Below are 17,992 nucleotides of genomic sequence, written 5' to 3'. Positions count from 1 at the left end.
GTGACCTGCAGAGCATCTCTGTGACTCCCCTTTCCCTCCTTTATCAGACCCACAAACACAGTTACAGACAAACCCATTATTATGATTATTATTATGATGATGATGATGACAAATAAGAATGACATCATACCTCCCAACTGTCCCTTTTTCGGAGGGACAGTCCCTCTTTTGACAGCTCAACCCGCAGTCCCTCATTTGTCCTCATGTCTCTGCACTGAACAGCCAGAAAAAGAAACAAAGTTTCCCACTTAATTGGCTTTTAGATTGGCTTTGAGAGCCCAGAACCGCTAACAGGTGCAAATAAGATACTTTGTAACAATTTTGAGACACAAAAACACAGTTTAGATAAGGAGAAATATTTTCAAACTTTCATAACCTGCCAAATTTTGTAAAACGAACATGGTAATTAGGGGGTGTGGCCACAGAAAGGGGTGTGGTCAAAAAATTTGCTGCGAGGTTGGGAGGTATGTGACATTAGTATTGGGGATCATTAGCAGCGGAGGGGGGCAGGTCTGATTGATTTAATGGTGGCACAAGAGTCACATGGGGGGGGAGTTATTAACCCCCAGAGTGTGTCCCTCAGTGTCTGATTGGCCAGGGAATTCCCTCGTGTGAGGGACAGGGGGGGGTGCAGGAGGCAGATTTGCTGGGGGAGAATAGGGAAAAGCAAATGGAAAGGGAATAGAAAAACATCAGCAGATCAGAGTGGGAGGAGCGTGGTGGGGAGGGGCGTGGCTGGAGGGAGGAGCAAGGCAGAGTGAGTGTTATTTGCAGTGTGGGTACAGTGAGTCATTATGTATTTGTATATGAGCTGCTGAGCTTCTAATCTATTCCCTGTTTTACACTCCCCTTTAACCCCTCACTGTCACAATTCCTCTTCTTTTCCAATATCTGCTCAATCCTGATGATGAATAATAATGAGAGCCAGTCAGTGTGTCCTGTACATGACGTGTTACACGTGTGAGTGTTACATGTGTGTGTGTTACGTGTGTGTGTGTGAGTGTTACACGTGTGTGTGTTACACGTATGTCTGACCCTCACACTGACACTCCGGCCCAATCTCTTTGTGTAACACAAGGGACACTGCCTCACGAGGAAACTTCGGGCGACTTCGGAGAACAAATCCCCGCGTGTGATTAGCGCCGGCGACTTTTCACTGTAGCAGCGCAGAGCGAGGGAGGCGTTCGGGGAGATTGGTCGCCACAAAGACGAGTGGAATAGTCACCAGGGAACTAAATCTCCCCGACACGCCCAGTGTGACCCTTCAGCTGTGACTCCTCATATTGTGACACTGATTGGCTCTTCTACACAATGTTACACAAGTATCTTATCTGCGGTTGTGGCTGTTCTGAACTCTCTATTTCTGGCTGTACACTGAAGAGAAAATCGGGACTTCCCAGTATAACGAGGGACTGCGGGTCGAGCTATCCCTCTAAAAACGGGAGAGTTTTGAGGCCACAGATTTAGGCTTTTAGTGGATCGCGGGGGTTGTAGTTCCAGGAATAGTGGGCGGGGTGACGTAAAGCGCAGGTCTGGAGTCTTACAGGGAATGCTGGGAGTTGTTACTAAAGCTGACTCCGCCCACAGGAGAGGGATAGGCCACACCCACTCACGGCCGCTACATACACACAATCGTGTCACTGATGAGCCTCATTCTCACATTTATAGCAAGCGCATGCGCACTGATAAAGTCCCCGCCAGAAGTCTGTTTTCCCGGCAGGCTGAGCGCTCCCAAGAAGCCCGTCTCCATGGTGACGGTTGCGTCATCTAATCGCGCCCGGCCCTCAGGTGGGGAATCCAGGGAAAGAGGCCTCAGAGTTGTTTTGGGTGCGACCCCGGCGGTACAGCAGGTGAGTGTGGGCGCTCCCGAACCCCCGGTACAGCCCCGCCCAGTGAAGGGGGAGGAGCTGCGATACTGGGCGGGGCTCTATATCGCGATATGACAAGGGTGGGGGAGGTGTATGGTGTGTGCGCGCGAGTAACAGGATGTCTCTGTAAGTAGTGGGCTCCTCGGCCCAACTCCCGGCACCCTGTGTCTCCAGCTAGTGCTCAACTACCGCTCCCACACACCCTGTCCCTCAGATGCAATAGTCATTCCTACAACTCCCTGCAGCCTTCTACCCAACACCCTCTCTGCCCTTAACTACAACTCCCTGCAGCCCTGTACCCAACACCCTCTCAACCCTTAACTACAACTCCCAGCAGCCCTGTACCCAACACCCTCTCTGCCCTTAACTACAACTCCCTGCAGCCCTGTACCCAACACCCTCTCAACCCTTAACTACAACTCCCAGCAGCCCTGTACCCAACACCCTCTCTGCCCTTAACTACAACTCCCTGCAGCCCTGTACCCAACACCCTCTCTGCCCTTAACTACAACTCCCTGCAGCCTTCTACCCAACACCCTCTCTGCCCTTAACTACAACTCCCAGCAGCCCTGTACCCAACACCCTCAGCTCTTAACTACAACTCCCAGCAGCCCTGCCTTGTACCCAATGCCCTCTCAACCCTTAACTACAACTCCCAGCAGCCCTGCCTTGTACCCAACACCCTCAGCTCTTAACTACAACTCCCAGCAGCCCTGTTCCCAACACCCTCTCAGCCCTTAACTACAACCCCCATTTCACCCTTTATCTGATACTGGAGGGGAGGGGTTAGCTTCCCACCTAAGCACCTGCCCAGCCTGTAGTGAGTTGGGGAAACCACTGCCCCATTTGAAGCCTCTGAGCATTTTCTTAATTACAATTCCCAACACCCACTGTCAGTGGTAGGCTGGATATATTTGCTGTACTGAAGTGGTGAGTAAGTGGTGAGTAAGTGGTGAGTAAGTGGTGAGTAAGTGGTGAGTAAGTGGTGAGTCATTGGAGCCCCCCTGTGCCAGCCGCATGGCTACAGATATACCTTCCTTCTTTGGGCAGAGATTGAGGAGCAGCACAGAGCAGAGCCCAGGTAGCCACATTCCCAGAGACTACAGGGAGTTCAGCTTGTACTACAGACACCTTTATAGCAGGGCATGACTGGCCATTACTTCATGATGTGACTAGGGAATTACTACATGGTGTGACTGGCTATTACTGTCTGCCATTACATTTCATGACTGGCCATTATTATCATTATTATTATCACTTATTATTATTATTTCTGTGCTTCTCAAGGACAAACAAAGAGGCAGAAATGGCGCTGGTGTCGGCGGATACGAGAATCTCGGAGCTACTTAGTGAGTTGCACCAACTCATCAAACAGACGCAGGTGAGAGATGTGCCCCGGGGTCATTTACTCTTCCCCCCCCCCAGTGTAAGTCTGTTAGTAAGGGGGCCCTTGTGTTTGTGCAGGAGGAACGGTCGAGGAGTGAGCACAACCTGGTGAATATACAGAAGACTCACGAGCGCATGCAGACTGAGAACAAGAGTGAGTATGGTCAGTACTTGCTGTGCCCGTGCCACCGACCACTAGCCCGAGCCACTAACAATAACTCCGCCTCTCTCCCCCCCAGTCTCCCCCTATTACCGCACCAAACTGCGAGGTCTCTACACCACAGCGAAGGCTGATGCTGAGGCAGAGTGCAAGTGAGTGCGGCTCCTAATGCCCCCGTGTGCCCCCACTCTACTTGTGTTGCCACAGCCTCTAATACCCCCATTCTTCTCATTCTTGTGCCCCCCAGCATCCTGCGCAGGTCCCTGGATAAAATCGCTGAGATCAAGTCTCTGCTGGAGGAACGGCGCATCGGTGAGTTGGCTGAGCTCATTGTGCTTATTCCCTGGGTTCTGCCCCTTTAAATACCCGAATATTCTACCCCATGCTCTATGTGCCCCTGTCTTTCCAGCTGCCAAGATAGCCGGCCTCTATCACGACTCTGAACCCCCTCGCAAAACCATGAGACGCGGCGTGTTAATGACTCTGCTGCAGCAATCCGCCATGACTCTGCCTCTCTGGATCGGGAAACCGGGGGACAAGTGAGTGACCCCTAATCTTACCCACCTGCCCTTACCCCCTAGTCTCGCTGCCCATACCCCTAGTCTCACCCTCCTGCCCATGTAGCAGAGTCTTCTCCTTTCCCAGGGCCGGGGGACCTACACTGAGGAAATGTCTGTTCCCTAAACAGAGACAACAAGTGGGTATTTATATAAAATAGAGGCAGAAGTTGCTGGAGCTCATGTATCTCCTCTATTTACTGCTAAACTGGCTCTGATTGTTCCTCTCAGTGACTCTGAGTCTGTAACAAGGACATGTTGTTGGTTATTTGGCTGATAGAAACAACTTATTGTTCAGATAAAACACAAGTGTCTCTTCCCCTCCCAGGCCTCCCCCTCTCTGTGGCGCCATCCCAGCGGCCAGCGATTATGTGGCCAAACCAGGTGACAAGGTGGCAGCGAGGGTTAAGGCGGTGGATGGAGATGAGCAGTGGATCCTAGCGGAAGTGGTCAGTTACAGCCATGCGGCTAACAAGTAAGTCCCTGCTGATACCCCAAGCCCTGTGTATCCCCCCATCTCTGCTGATACCCCAAACCCTGTGTATCCCCCCATCTCTGCTGATACCCTAAGCCCTGTGTATCCCCCCCATCTCTGCTGATACCCCAAGCCCTGTGTATCCCCCCCATCTCTGCTGATACCCTAAGCCCTGTGTTCCCTCCATCTCTGCTGATGCCCCAAGTCCTGTGTTCCCTCCATCTCTGCTGATACCCCACGCCCTGTGTATCCCCCCACCCCTGCTGATACCCTAAGCCCTGTGTATCACCCCCATCTCTGCTGATGCCCCAAGCCCTGTGTTCCCTCCATCTCTGCTGATACCCCAAGTCCTGTGTATCCCCCCATCTCTGCTGATACCCCAAGTACAGTGTCCCCCTATCTCTGCTGATACCCCAAGCCCTGTGTTCACCCATCTCTGCTGATACCCCAAGCCCTGTGTTCCCTCCATCTCTGCTGATACCCCAAGCCCTGTGTATCCCCCCACCCCTGCTGATAACCCAAGTCCTGTGTATCCCCCCATCTCTGCTGATACCCCAAGTACACTGTCCCCCTATCTCTGCTGATACCCCAAGCCCTGTGTTCACCCATCTCTGCTGATACCCCAAGCCTTGTGTATCCCCCCCATCTCTCCATTATTCATACTGGTGTCTCGTCTCTTTTCCAGGTATGAAGTGGATGATATTGACGAGGAGGGTAAAGAGTAAGTGAGAATAAATCTGGGCAGGGTTTAGTGCCATGTTGGCATATTGGGGAAAGCTTGGCACTTGCATGTGACTGACAGTAATGCTGCTGAATATATTGCATAGTATAATTATTGTCTGTATCTCACAGACGTCACACGCTGAGCCGCCGGAGAATCATCCCTCTGCCCCAGTGGAAAGCCAACCCTGAGACTGACCCAGAGGCTCTGTTCCAGAAAGATCAGCTGGTGCTGGCTCTGTACCCCCAGACCACCTGCTTCTACCGGGCACTGATCCACACTCATCCACAGCGGGTGAGCGATTCCCATCATGCCTGGCACATTGTGCCCACTTTTTACATTTGCTCATCTTTGTAGACTTATTGTTCCCTCCTAATGTTACATGAAGGGTACGAGTCTGGTGCACCAAAGAATTGCAGATCTGTCATTTATATTCTACTGGGGATCAGTGACTGGGACATGGGCTATTTCCCACTATGAACCAGGTTAGAATTAGGGAAGCTCAGTAGTGAACTGAAAGCCTGGAGCACTAATGGAACTGGACTATGGTTGGGTTTAGCTCTTGTCTGTACAGCTCTAAGTCGGGCACTAGTCCCAGCAGCCCCTGGGGCACTAAGGTGAGTGAGTAGCTGTCACTGACCATGTTGTTTCTCAGCCGCAGGACGACTACTCGGTGCTGTTTGAGGACACCTCCTATGCTGATGGATATTCTCCCCCTCTGAATGTCGCCCAGAGGTACGTGGTGGCCTGTAAAGAGCCAAAGAAAAAGTGACGTTTCCAGCGGCCGGATCAACCATGGAACACTAGCCCAACAGCGGATCACTTACTAGCCACACACAACCAGGTGCAACTTATTCCTATCAGTGTTGTTACTGTGCTTCTGACTTCACCTGGACTTTATATGTCATTCCATTCCAATTATGGACTTGCACTGCCCATTCCCAACACTTGCCAAACTTCACTTTTCTTTACCTCCTCCTATTTTTTTAAATACAGCAATATTTATAGTTCAGATATTAAAGAACCTCAACCAGGAACCAATGTCCCTCTTATGATCCACAAATTGAGAGGGAGGCAGTTCAATTCATGCGAGTATTGCTCCTCCCCCCAGGGAATTCCTCTGCAAATGCATTATGGGAACTGAGTTTAGGCAAATACGATTGTTTTTGTTTTGTTTTTTTTTTAAGTTTTCTACAAACAATGAATTACACAAGATAAATACATTTATATGTTTAAAAACAGGAAAATAAATATGTATTTGGTTGGCAGAATAAAATGGGCTTCGTTGCTCAAGGATAATAATGTCACACACCAGCTCCATCACTAACTGTCCCACGTATCCAATGAGATTGCAACCCTAGAGGCAGCATTAGGCCTTGTGTCCTTATTACACTGTGGGTGGAGTCCCGGACTATCCAATGAGATTGCACCCCTAGAGGCAGCATTAGGCCTTGTGTCCTTATTACACTGTGGGTGGAGTCCCGGACTATCCAATGAGATTGCACCCCTAGAGGCAGCATTAGGCCTTGTGTCCTTATTACACTGTGGGTGGAGTCCCGGACTATCCAATGAGATTGCACCCCTAGAGGCAGCATTAGGCCTTGTATCCTTATTACACTGTGGGTGGAGTCCCGGACTATCCAATGAGATTGCACCCCTAGAGGCAGCCGTGTTACCCCATTAGCTCTTCTACTGGGGAACATTGTTTTGTCATTTAGCAGAGTCGGCCATCTTTATTCCTACTGCTTTTAGTACAGACCATGGGGCAGGGGAATTACCTGGGGCACAAGCACTCCACAGGAATGACATTTTGGGGTTCATTAATAGGAAGAGCTTGGCCAGACTCAGGAATTTAATTTTGGGGTTCATGTTGTGAGGGTGAAAGCAGTGCAGAGTGGTCCTGCCCAGAGCAGAATGAAGGGGTTCATCATGATGGGATGTCCCCTTGGGCCGATACTGTAGCAGGGGCAATAGAAGTCTTATAAGGAGATTGTGTTGTTACCCACAGACATTTAATTTGTATCATATTAGTTGTGTATAACCAGGGAATCCCTCTGTAAAGGCATTTGTGCCCTCCTAGAGATGGGCCATGCCCAGACTTGCCCAATAGCCAGAGGCATGTGCAGCGGGGGCTGGAGGGGCAATTCCCTGTGATACTCCTGGTGCAGCCAACTTGGGGTTAAGGGCAGCATGTGACTAACCACCAACAGGTCCGAACAGCACCTCCTGGTCTAGTGGGGCACGTGGGTGAGGAGGCGGGACATGTGGGGGGCTGACACATCCACTCAAATAAACAGTGAACTTAGTGGGGAGAGAACAAGCAGCAGAAAATAGGGGGGGAATCAGGTGCCAAATACAGATGGAAAGGGAGAGAAGTAGGCAGAGGAGCATGCGGGGAGTTGTAGTCGCACAACTATTGGAAAATGATGTCACTGAGCACAACATTTGGAAGCGGCATTTTCCTACCCTTACAGGTTGATTTGCAACTTTCCATTAGAGACTCTTTGTTTATATTCTGTTTCCCTGGCACAGAGGTCTTGGTATTTTAGAGAGAAGGGGTGTGGGGGTTAAACAGGTTAGTGCTCCTGGCTCCTTGCTGCTGAGAGTTGGCTACTGGTCCCTGTGACTCTCTAGCCCAGCATCACACAACACTCATGACACACGTTTTTTGGCAAAATAAGTTTAACACCTGGGTTGCTGAAAAACAAACAATTGCCCCAACCCTCCCCCCCCCACAAGCTTTACATCAGACCCGTATTGACATTATTAATCCACGCTAGTCATGGGCAATTATGGGGCCCCAGCTGTTGGCAAGCAGATGTCCAGACAGGGATGCTGGGAGTTGTAGTCCTGCAATAGCAAAAATGGCCGATCCATCTCCCTGAAAGCCTCACTTTATGGTACAACATGGCATTATACTTGTACAGATGCAGAAGGTACAGGGTGCACAGAGGATTATGGGAGTTTTACTCTAGAGATATGGGGAATGTTACAAAACATTATGAGCTGGGTCTCTCCCACCCACTCCCTGCACATAGTCTAGCTGTTCTACAGGCAGGTACCCTGGGGCAGTTGGGCAGAAGGCAGGGATTGGAGAGAGTTGAAAGCAAGACTCCATTCAGTGTGTATTGTACCATTCACTGCAATGTGTTACAATCCGTGTGTACTGTACCATTCACTGCAATGTGTTACAATTTGGAATGAGATGAGTGAATGGGAGGGTGACGGCTGCATTTAATTGGCCGTTTTCTCCTCCAGCTTCGCTATGCGCTTCTCCAGTCCCTGTATTGTGACTCTCAGCTGCTTTATCTGCTCCAGGATCTGCTCCAGCGCCGGCTCCTGCAAGTAGAGAAAAATCATCCAATCATATGGGACGGGATAGTCACCCCCCACCAAACGCCTCCCCTTTCATTTTACTAAGATCTATGAGGAAGGGAAGATTTCCCCACTTCCTGGACAGAAGGAGCCAGACATTCTTTCTTTCCTGTGGCTTCTAAGCCCCACCCACCTACTTTGCATATAACCCACTGACCCAATCTGTGTCCCATTTGGAGCAAGTGAAGCAGCAAAGTGATTGTGCAAAATTAACCACACCCCCTTTACTTCTCTGATCTGAGCCCTGAGCTCTTCTGCAAACTGGCTCCTCCCACATAACCTGTCAGCTCCACTTCCCCTTCATGTCTGACCACAAGGAGCCTTTATGTACATCTCTCTGCTTCTATTATCAGATCTGTATGTAATAATAATAACCCTGGAACCCTACTCTGTGTTATACAGCAGACTCCTCCCACAACTCCCTGAGAACTCAGAAATATTAGAGCAAAAGGGTGATGGGGGTGTGTCCTTTGTGCAAGTGCCATGTAGAGCGCTGCAGGAGGCGGGAGCTCAGGGAACAGGCAGTTAGTCCCCCAGTTCTCTTACCCCTCTGCTTCCGCTCTCATTGGACGACCCGATGTGTTTGGGGAGCCGGGTGTTCAGGACGTTCTTGGTGATTTTGAGTTCTCGGCTCTTGCTCGGGGCATAACCTTCCCGCAAAGAGATGAGCAAGGGGCCGGCGTCCTTTCCCCCCAGCCACTCCTCTGCTGTCAGGGCAGGGTCGGGCCCCACAGTGTCGGGGTACAAGTCCTCCTGGAACAGGTCTGACTGCAGGAAGGGGAAGAAAATCAGGGGGGTGGGGTGCTTGTCTTGAACCCCCAACCTTGACCTCTGCCCCTGGGGTTAATCACATACCCACCCTGCCCCAGAGGTAAATTCCCTGTATGAGTTGAGTGTAGCCCCAATAACTGTGGGGGTCACTTACCTTGCGTGGGACAGTCATGATTATGGGCTCACATTTCCTTTCATGCAGTTTGTAGAACCTGAAACAAAACCAGGGGGCACCAGTGAGCAGATCTGTAATGCTCTGCAGGGGGTGGGGTGAGATGTTCTGCAGGGGTGGGGTGAGATGTTCTGCAGGGGGCAGGGTGAGATGTTCTGCAGGGGGCAGGGTGAGATGTTCTGCAGGGGCGGGTTGTATGTTCTGCAGGGGCAGGGTGAGATGTTCTGCAGGGGCGGGGTGTAATGTTCTGCAGGGGCGGGTGAGATGCTATATATTCAGTATAAGGGCGGTACTTACCGGGCAATCTCACATTTATTGACCTCGAGGCCCCGTTTGGGCATGTAGCCCATCCCCCTCTGGGAATCCTTACTGGTGTACAGGGACAGGTAGTGCACGTAGGGGGCTTCGTCGGTCACCTCGAAGTAGCGGATACTGCTGTCCCCCTGTCACATAGAGACCCCCCATCAGTCTCATACATGTTGCCCCTCGGCCCCATGGGAAAAGAGCCACTTACCTTCCCGCACAGATACACAATGTTGGTGTCGGGGTCGAAGAAGGGAATGAGGACTCCACTGCTCGTGTCCAACTCCTGCAGGGTCAGGGGCTCATTCAGGGATTTCTGTGGGGGGAAAGGACAGTGGGTCCCCCTATATTCTAGTGTCCCTCACATGCCCCCCACCCACTCCTCCCCCACAGCCCCCACTCACCAGGTCCCACAGGGCCACTTGTCTCTCGCTCATGCGGCTGAACCCCGTGGTCAGTATTTGCTCATCAGAAACAAATATGGCGCGGACCGGCCGGCTGCCCTCGTGGGGCTTTTCCTTCTCCTGTGAAATCAGAGGGTGTGATATACTGGGGTACAGTGTTATGGTATATATTGGGGTATATGAGTGTCAGTATTATGGGGTATATATTGGGGTACATGAGTGTCAGTATAATGGGGTATATACTGGGGTACATGAGTGTCAGTATAATGGGGTATATATTGGGGTACATGAGTGTCAGTATTATGGGGTATATATTGGGGAACATGAGTGTCAATATTATGGGGTATATATTGGGGTACACAAGTATCAGTATTACATCACATGGGTTGGTACAAAGGGGTGGGTCTGTATGGGAGGCAATGGGCATGACATTTGGGGTGATATGGGCACTGCTAGTTTCCCAGGGGATTGATATGTACAAAGGGAAGTGCTGAACCCCAAATAAATAAAGCCCTGGTGCATGTAGGTGGCACCAGCAGACTTACCACTTGTATGTTGCCGCTCCTGGGCTCAATAATTCGGATTTTCTTGTCCTTACAGGAGGTACAGAGGAGGCTGCCACTTGGGTTCCAGGCAACACTGTATATGAGGTCTGTGTGTGTCTCATCTATAGAGATAACGCCCTGCCCCGCGCCCACGTCCCAGATCATGATCACATTGTCACAGCCTGGCACAGAGAGGAGACATTAGGCCAATGTTTGTCCCTCACACTAACTGCCTGCACGTCCCTCACTAACTGCCTGCTCAGCCCTCACACTAACTGCCTGCACGTCCCTCACACTAACTGCCTGCACGTCCCTCACACTAACTGCCTGCACGTCCCTCACACTATCTGTGTAGATTTCACAGTAACTGCACAGCGACCCAAACCAACAGCCCAGGCCTCACACCGATAACCTACTAGGACCCTCCAAACATATAATTGCCCCACACTCGTGTGCCAGTCACTACCTACCTGCACTCAGCAGTATATTCAGAGCTGTGGGGTGCCACAGGACAATTCCCACTCGCTTTGTGTGTCCCTCCAGTGTAACTAGTGGTTCTGTGAGTGAGCGAGTCAGCCCTCCATCCGGAATCTCCCACACCTGCAAGAGACACATGTATATGCCAGCCCATACCCACAATGCACTGGGAGCCCATACCACCCCCTCTCTATACCCACAATGCACTGGGAGCCCATAGCATCCCCTCTCTATACCCACAATGCACTGGGAGCCCATTGCATCCCCTCTCTATACCCACAATGCACTAGGAGCCCATGGCATCCCCTCTCCATACCCACAATGCACTGGGAACCCATACTATCCCTTCTCTATACCCACAATGCACTGGGAGCCCATAGCATTACCCACAATGCACTGCTTACCATGACACTGCAGTCCTCTGATCCGCTGGCAATGACATTGTCATTATGGGGGCACCAGTCAATATCCAGTACTGGCCCAGTGTGACCACAAACCACAGGCTGAGACTTGTCCAGACGCCCCGTCTGCAGAGAGAACAGAGAATATTGTCTCTCACCTGTGGCCTCACATTGCTCATCTGCTGATTAAAGGGCAAATAAACCCTCCTTATAACTATTGTTATTACACCCTCCTGATTAGACTGAATCTCATCCTGGGTTTACCCACCAGGGGGCGGCACATTTTCAATTTCTCCCCCTATACAATGAAGTTCACCCAGAGATCTGGATTTTGGGGCTCATGGAGTTTCTGTTCTGCAGATTCTGGGGTTGCACAATTGTCCCCCTTCCCTATTAATAGCACAGGTGGGTGATTTCAGTCTATAGGGCCCCCCATAACATTATGCAGCCCCCCATTCCTGTAAGAGTTTCATGTAAATAAGAAGACAATGGGGTGACGTGCAAATCAGTGAACCCCCAGATTTCATGGCAAATAGTAAAGAAGAAACAGAGAAATTCTATTGTTTTCTGAAAAATATTTGCTCATTTCATGCAGAAAACATGTTTCCAAAAAGTGGGGGGGTCTCAGGAGAGACATCAGTACAGCAAAGTGGGGGGTCTCTGGGTAATTGTTGGGGAAATAAATAGCCCCCCCCCACCGGGCTGGTGTTAATGGGTGACACATGAGAGAGAGGCGCAGAGAAAGACCAAATAAGGAGAAGAATGAACTGCGGTCTGACACTTCCTCTGCTGCACCGACACTCTAACCCACTGAGCTGCAATGCATCCTGGGACACTCACTGAGCTGCAATGCATCCTGGGACACTCACTGAGCTGCAATGCATCCTGGGACACTCACTGAGCTGCAATGCATCCTGGGACACTCACTGAGCTGCAATGCATCATGGGACACTCACTGAGCTGCAATGCATCCCGGGACACTCGCACTGAGCTGCAATGCATCCCGGGACACTCACTGAGCTGCAATGCATTATGGGACACTCACTGAGCTGCAATGCATCCCAGGACACTCACTGAGCTGCAATGCATCATGGGACACTCACTGAGCTGCAATGCATCCCGGGACACTCGCACTGAGCTGCAATGCATCCCGGGACACTCACACTGAGCTGCAATGCATCCCGGGATACTCACTGAGCTGCAATGCATCCCGGGACACTCACTGAGCTGCAATGCATCCCGGGACACTCACTGAGCTGCAATGCATCATGGGACACTCACTGAGCTGCAATGCATCCCGGGACACTCACACTGAGCTGCAATGCATCCCGGGACACTCACTGAGCTGCAATGCATCATGGGACACTCACTGAGCTGCAATGCATCCCGGGACACTCACTGAGCTGCAATGCATCCCGGGACACTCACTGAGCTGCAATGCATCCCGGGACACTCACTGAGCTGCAATGCATCATGGGACACTCACTGAGCTGCAATGCATCCCGGGACACTCACACTGAGCTGCAATGCATCCCGGGACACTCACACTGAGCTGCAATGCATCCCGGGACACTCACTGAGCTGCAATGCATCCCGGGACACTCACTGAGCTGCAATGCATCCCGGGACACTCACTGAGCTGCAATGCATCATGGGACACTCACTGAGCTGCAATGCATCCCGGGACACTCACACTGAGCTGCAATGCATCCCGGGACACTCACTGAGCTGCAATGCATCCCGGGACACTCACACTGAGCTGCAATGCATCCCGGGACACTCACACTGAGCTGCAATGCATCCCGGGACACTCACACTGAGCTGCAATGCATCCCGGGACACTCACTGAGCTGCAATGCATCCCGGGACACTCACTGAGCTGCAATGCATCCCGGGACACTCACTGAGCTGCAATGCATCCCGGGACACTCACTGAGCTGCAATGCATCCCGGGACACTCACTGAGCTGCAATGCATTCCGGGACACTCACTGAGCTGCAATGCATCCCGGGACACTCACTGAGCTGCAATGCATCATGGGACACTCACTGAGCTGCAATGCATCCCGGGACACTCACTGAGCTGCAATGCATCCCGGGACACTCACACTGAGCTGCAATGCATCCCGGGACACTCACTGAGCTGCAATGCATCCCGGGACACTCACTGAGCTGCAATGCATCCCGGGACACTCACTGAGCTGCAATGCATCCCGGGACACTCACTGAGCTGCAATGCATCATGGGACACTCACACTGAGCTGCAATGCATCCCGGGACACTCACACTGAGCTGCAATGCATCCCGGGACACTCACACTGAGCTGCAATGCATCCCGGGACACTCACACTGAGCTGCAATGCATCCGGGACACTCACACTGAGCTGCAATGCATCCCGGGACACTCACTGAGCTGCAATGCATCCCGGGACACTCACACTGAGCTGCAATGCATCCCGGGACACTCACACTGAGCTGCAATGCATCCCGGGACACTCACTGAGCTGCAATGCATCCCGGGACACTCACTGAGCTGCAATGCATCCCGGGACACTCACTGAGCTGCAATGCATCCCGGGACACTCACACTGAGCTGCAATGCATCCCGGGACACTCACACTGAGCTGCAATGCATCCCGGACACTCACACTGAGCTGCAATGCATCCCGGGACACTCACTGAGCTGCAATGCATCCCGGGACACTCACTGAGCTGCAATGCATCCCGGGACACTCACACTGAGCTGCAATGCATCCCGGGACACTCACACTGAGCTGCAATGCATCCCGGGACACTCACTGAGCTGCAATGCATTCCGGGACACTCACTGAGCTGCAATGCATCATGGGACACTCACTGAGCTGCAATGCATCCCGGGACACTCACTGAGCTGCAATGCATCATGGGACACTCACTGAGCTGCAATGCATCCCGGGACACTCTCTGAGCTGCAATGCATCCCGGGACACTCACTGAGCTCCAATGCATCCCGGGACACTCACACTGAGCTGCAATGCATCCCGGGACACTCACTGAGCTGCAATGCATCCCGGGACACTCACTGAGCTGCAATGCATCCCGGGACACTCACTGAGCTGCAATGCATCCCGGGACACTCACTGAGCTGCAATGCATCCCGGGACACTGACATCCCCACTGGCAGCAACTTACCTGCTCACCTGCTGGTCACATGGGACATAAATACAGAATGGTGGGAGGAGGGGTAAGCAAAGTGGCAGATACACCTGGGCACAGGTAATGACCCCCCCAGCAGCACCATTATCTGCCCAGACTGACCCCTCTCCACTGGCAGCACCAGCAGAACTGCAGTCACAGGGGGGGGGATCATGTGACCTCTCTGTATATTCAGTCTCTCGCCCTCCAATGTAATGTAATACCATCACAGGCACTGAATGGGTTAATCCCTCCTGATCATAAGACTCCCCCCTGAGGAGCTCACCCCCCCCCCAAACTCACTCACAGTCATGGGGACACACTGGGGCCTTTGTCTCACCTCTCCCCCCCCCCCCTCCTATATCCTCTGGGCCTGAACTTTCACTCCTCTATATTAACTACCCACCCCCCATAGTAACTACCCACCCCCATAGTAACTAACTACCCCCCCATAGTAACTACACCCCCCCCCATATTAACTACCCACCCATAGTAACTAACTACACCCCCCCCATATAAACTACCCCCCCATAGTAACTAACTACCTTATGCTTCTGTACCAGCCCAAGGCAACCACAGCCCTTTAGCAGTAAAGATCTGTGTCTCCAAAGATGCCCAGTAGCTCCCCATCTTCTTTTCTGCTGATTCACTGATTCACATGCTCTGTGCTGCTGTCACTTACTGAGCTTAGGGAGCCACTCACAATATACAGTACACATAGAATAGAAATGTCACAATATAAGGCTGATTAGTAATTAATACACATAATTACTACATGGCAGCACAGAAACCAGTGCAATTAGCATCAGAATTTAATAATCTGCAAACCTGTAGCATCAGCTTATATTACAGCCAGGGAAGCTCATTTTCTGCTGGATAATTAGTGACGAGCCCTAAGCTTAGCTTCTCAACAGCCAATCAGAGCCCACTGAGCATGTGAGTGTCACAGACACTTTCCAAGATGGTGACCCCCTGTGACAAGTTTGAAGTCCTGGATCATTGCTGCTATTGACAAGCTCAAACTTTAGCCTCGTGCAATAAATTCACTATAGAAAATAGGACATTTTTAGCTACATTCATCTTTAGGCTTTAGTTCTCCTTTAAAGGAGCCATACAGCAGGGCAATACTATTATTCTCTTCTGCAGACTGCACTGCTTTCTATAGTGCCACCCCCTGAGGTGTCAGTTAATTACATATTAGCCCCACAGCATGTGGATAAAGGGGGTGGGGTAAAAAGTTTTTCTCTTTCCAGATTTGGACAAAACCATATTGAGACCCACTGTCATCTATAAACCCAGTAATGCTGGATTGTCAGCTCTGCAGTGTCAGTGCCGGGATATTTAGTGCTGAGCCTCTCTGAGTGTGAGTGTGAGTGTGACGCTTGTCTGTCACTCAGTGAGTATGAGTGTGAGGCCTGTCTGTCACTCAGTGAGTGTGAGTATGAGTGTGAGGCCTGTCTGTCACTCAGTGAGTGTGAGTATGAGTGTGAGGCCTGTCTGTCACTCAGTGAGTGTGAGTATGAGTGTGAGGCCTGTCTGTCACTCAGTGAGTGTGAGCTCCTCAGTGACTGTCAGCTGTGCACCTGCACCTCCCGCCCTCAGCTTCCTGTATGAGCCACATCCTGTCTCTCTGCTGCACTCACACATGTGCACTGCTGTGTTCTGACTCACTAACAAATGTACAGTCCCCACACTCACTTACTACCCCTCACACCCAACTTACCTACCAACTGCCTATCTAATATGACAAGCCCACCTGACACACAGCCCCTCAGTCTCCTCCCAATACAGGTGTGTGACTCACCTTAGAGAGGGGCAGTACCATGAAGGCCCCGCCTCCGCTGGCCTCTACCACTATGGCCAGGAATTTGGGGTTGACGCAGCAGAAGTTGGAGTCCCAGGTGTTCTGAGAGACCCGGATATCGTCGTAACATTGGTCGGCTTTAACCGCTTGGCCAAAAACATGGCGGAACTTACTGGTGCGAACAACCTTCCTACTCATGCTGCTGCCTGCTGGGAGAATGGCACGGCTCAGAGAGGATCATGGGAAATGCAGGAGGGAAGGCTCAGAGAGGATCATGGGAAATGCAGGAGGGAAGGCTCAGAGAGGATCATGGGAAATGCAGGCGGGAAGGAAGGACAAGTGTCATATGAAAGGGACAAGAGAAAGGCTGAGTGTGAGGATGAGGGTGAGTGGGACAAGTAAATAGAAGCAGTGAGTGAAGGATAATGGAGTAAATGAGAGGTGAGTGAGGCAGGAGAGTGAGTGCAGCAGTGAGTGAGGGGATACCAGGGAATTCAGTCAGATGTGAGTGAGTGAGTGAGGTATAAAAGAGTGAGCAGGTGAGGGAGAGACAAAGAGTGAGGGAGGGAGAGGGAGAGAGAACAAAGTGAGTAAGAAGGAAGGGGAGTGTGAGTGTGAGAGTGAGTGTGAGTAAGGGCTTAGAGTGAGTGAGAAAAGATAAGGGGGAGAAAAATAAGAGACCAATGTCTCCCCCAGTTCCAAAATCTGCCCCAAGCAGTGCCTGTAACTCAGTAACCCCAACATGTCCTCTGCCCCCCCCACTTTTCCCCCATTTATGGTGTAAATTACCTGCCCCCCAACATGTGACCTGATGAGCTCCCTATTGGTCTTGTCCCGATTAACCCTCTCCTGCCCTCATTATCTGCCCCTGTGTCCTGATTGACCATTTCCCTGCCGAAAATGATGCCCTGATTAACCCTCTCCTGTCTCAGCCTGCGCTCCTGTTAACCCCTTTCTTACTTCAGCCCATGCTCTAATTAACCCTCTCTTGTTCCATTATGTGGGGTGATCAACCCTATCCTGTATAGTCTGTGCCCTGATAAACCCCCTCCTACCCCAGTTTGTGCCCTAATTAACCTTTCACTTCCCAGTTCCATGTGCTTTTCATTTAATTAACCCTTACATGCCTCATTCTATGGCCTGATGGCACCCATTACCCATTCCCTACCCCAATCTATGATTTCTGTTCTCCTGTCCTCATTAACCCTCTCCTGTCCCAGTCTACATCTTGATTAACTCTCTCTCTCCTCCCCTAATCTGTGTCCCAAATAACCGTTCCTGATTAACCCTCTCCTATTGCCTCTCTGGGTGGCCTAATTAACCGTCTCCTGCCCTGGTCTGTACCTGTGGGTTGTGAGTGTAGGTCCCAGTGCTGTGGGGAAGATGCTCAGAGTCGCTTC

The 17,992-nt window shown here is 51.3% G+C and overlaps 2 protein-coding genes across 7 annotated transcripts; one reads left to right on the top strand and one right to left on the bottom strand.

Annotated features, from left to right (window-relative positions):
• Window positions 1-1,694: 1,694 nt before the first annotated feature.
• sgf29.S (SAGA complex associated factor 29 S homeolog) lies at window positions 1,695-6,474 on the top strand. 6 transcript variants are annotated; one of them, XM_018240706.2, is made up of 10 exons: window positions 1,695-1,850; window positions 3,156-3,249; window positions 3,333-3,408; window positions 3,494-3,566; window positions 3,662-3,726; window positions 3,824-3,953; window positions 4,300-4,446; window positions 5,132-5,167; window positions 5,299-5,461; window positions 5,823-6,474. In XM_018240706.2, exons 2-10 carry the CDS (start codon window positions 3,175-3,177, stop codon window positions 5,937-5,939), a joined length of 882 nt encoding a protein of 293 aa, XP_018096195.1. In that variant the 5' UTR covers window positions 1,695-1,850; window positions 3,156-3,174; the 3' UTR covers window positions 5,940-6,474. The 6 variants fall into 6 exon arrangements, with proteins under 6 accessions (XP_018096195.1, XP_018096191.1, XP_018096190.1 ...); XM_018240702.2 differs by having other exon boundaries at window positions 3,333-3,417; XM_018240701.2 differs by lacking the exon at window positions 1,695-1,850 and adding an exon at window positions 1,859-1,994.
• Window positions 6,475-7,831: 1,357 nt separating this feature from the next.
• coro1a.S (coronin, actin binding protein, 1A S homeolog) lies at window positions 7,832-17,992 on the bottom strand (the record flags this gene model as incomplete). Its single annotated transcript, NM_001090073.1, is given in 11 exon segments — window positions 7,832-8,506; window positions 9,089-9,310; window positions 9,468-9,525; window positions 9,783-9,928; window positions 10,000-10,104; window positions 10,193-10,312; window positions 10,738-10,919; window positions 11,208-11,337; window positions 11,619-11,741; window positions 16,593-16,798; window positions 17,937-17,992. Coding segments are annotated over 10 exon segments (1,389 nt in total). The 3' UTR covers window positions 7,832-8,401.

Source organism: Xenopus laevis, chromosome 9_10S (assembly GCF_017654675.1).
Source record: "Xenopus laevis strain J_2021 chromosome 9_10S, Xenopus_laevis_v10.1, whole genome shotgun sequence".
NCBI classification, from domain to species: Eukaryota; Metazoa; Chordata; class Amphibia; order Anura; family Pipidae; genus Xenopus; species Xenopus laevis.
Note: the sequence above shows the minus strand (reverse complement) of the source record. Positions and strands in the feature narration are given on the sequence as shown.

Excerpts from the sequence above, each read along its gene's own strand:
- sgf29.S (XM_018240700.2), top strand. Across the intron at positions 3,418-3,493 it reads TGAGAACAAGAGTGAGTATG|TCTCCCCCTATTACCGCACC; the intron begins GTCAGTACTTGC and ends TCTCCCCCCCAG. Across the intron at positions 3,727-3,823 it reads GCTGGAGGAACGGCGCATCG|CTGCCAAGATAGCCGGCCTC; the intron begins GTGAGTTGGCTG and ends CTGTCTTTCCAG.